This window comes from Propithecus coquereli, unplaced genomic scaffold (genome assembly GCF_000956105.1).
Source record: "Propithecus coquereli isolate 6110/MARCELLA unplaced genomic scaffold, Pcoq_1.0 Scaffold592, whole genome shotgun sequence".
Lineage (NCBI taxonomy): Eukaryota > Metazoa > Chordata > Mammalia > Primates > Indriidae > Propithecus > Propithecus coquereli.
Genome location: NW_012151863.1, coordinates 375,744 through 377,121, shown reverse-complemented (window position 1 = coordinate 377,121; position 1,378 = coordinate 375,744). Strand labels below are relative to the sequence as shown.

General features: G+C 60.1%; 1 protein-coding gene across 1 annotated transcript in view; it reads right to left on the bottom strand.

Moving 5' to 3' along the window:
• RUVBL1 (RuvB-like AAA ATPase 1) overlaps positions 1-1,378 on the bottom strand; it is a 34,709-nt gene that overhangs the window by 12,709 nt on the left and 20,622 nt on the right. Inside the window, exons 2-3 of the mRNA XM_012658962.1 lie at positions 877-966; positions 157-334 (exon numbers count right to left, since the gene is read on the bottom strand). Coding sequence (XP_012514416.1) covers positions 157-334; positions 877-966 — 268 coding nt within the window. The remainder of the gene's footprint in view (positions 1-156; positions 335-876; positions 967-1,378) is intronic.

The following is a 1,378-nucleotide window of genomic DNA, read 5'->3' as shown; positions in this document are numbered from 1 at the left end:
CGTCTGAATGGGGACAAAGGAGTCCCTCGCGGCGCCTGTCGACGTTAATTGCTCAACACCACGGAAAGAAAAGGACCATCTGCCTCCAGGAACAGCAGCGAGACTCTGACAATTCATTCTCGGAGCTCCCGGGCGGGGACAGAGGGGCCGCTGTGCCCGGTCGCCCGGGCGCCGGGGGCCGTACCTGGGGCCGCGCGTTGGCCACGTCCAGGTCGTGCAAGGTCACGTCCTGGATGATCTCTTTCTTTTTGTGCACGTCCCCCTTTGGCAGAGGGACGTACTCCTCGGCTTCCAGGTCAAACTCCGTGGCGTAGGTGTCACACCTGCCCTGCCTCTGCGAAGAGAGAGAGACACGAGCGCCTGGTGCGTCTCCCCCCGCCGAGCCCCCAGGTGGCCGACTGCGAAGGGACATAAACGTCTCGGTTCCCAGCTGCGGGCCGACGGCTTAGGCGACAAAGTCCAGACGGGCCCCGCTCTCCCGCCACCGCCGCCGCCGAGAGAAGGGCGCTATCTATTAATTCATCGCCGGGCTCCAAAACCCTGCTCGCAAGACACCTGATACTTTCTCCAAAATTCTTTCTCCCCGTTTTCACCGCGCGCGATCGCAGAGAAAGGCCACGTCCAGCCGCTCAAGCGCAGACGCGGGGAGCCGCCCAGAGCCCTCTGCAGGCGGGCGATTTCCTGCGTCATACGGAGGACTGTGGCTCATCTATTAGACAGCCAGGGGGACACAGGGCATCAGACAGAAGGAGAAGGCCCCCCGACGCGGCCTCCCTCCCCGCGCGCCCTCGGAAGGAAGCGCCTGGCCCCGGTGCCACCTGGGTCTCCTCGCGGCAAACGCATCGGGGGACAGCACTGTCCCGGGGCGCGCGTTACCTTCACGGCCCCGCTGTTGGCCTCGATGTAGATCACGTCTCCGGCCTCCACTCGCTCTTTCTGCAAACTCTCGAAAATGCTGGGGTCCAGCTTGAAAAAAAAAAAAAAGAGAAAGTGAATCAGAGAAGATGATACACGTTCCATGTCTTTCCGACGCCCCGTGAGGCACCTTCGCGTGAGATCATGAGGCTGGCGTTTTGCAGGGCGTGTGACTTTGGACCAGGCTCTCAGAGACTCGGTTTCGTCGTCTGTATTAACAGCCCCCGGGGTGCAATCGCAGATGTGTGGAATTCAGAAGGAAACGTAGACCGGGATCATTGCCAGGCTTTAGATTGAAATCCCAGTGTCTGCGCCCTCGAGCCCGCCTGCTTGTATCTCTAGGAAAGGACACGAGCACGTTTTGGGAACTGCTGCTTTTTTCCAGATCATCCAGATTCAGGCTACTCTCGCTAATTAATAATCCAGGACAGCAGCCCTCGTGAGGATGCGGCATTTAGATGCA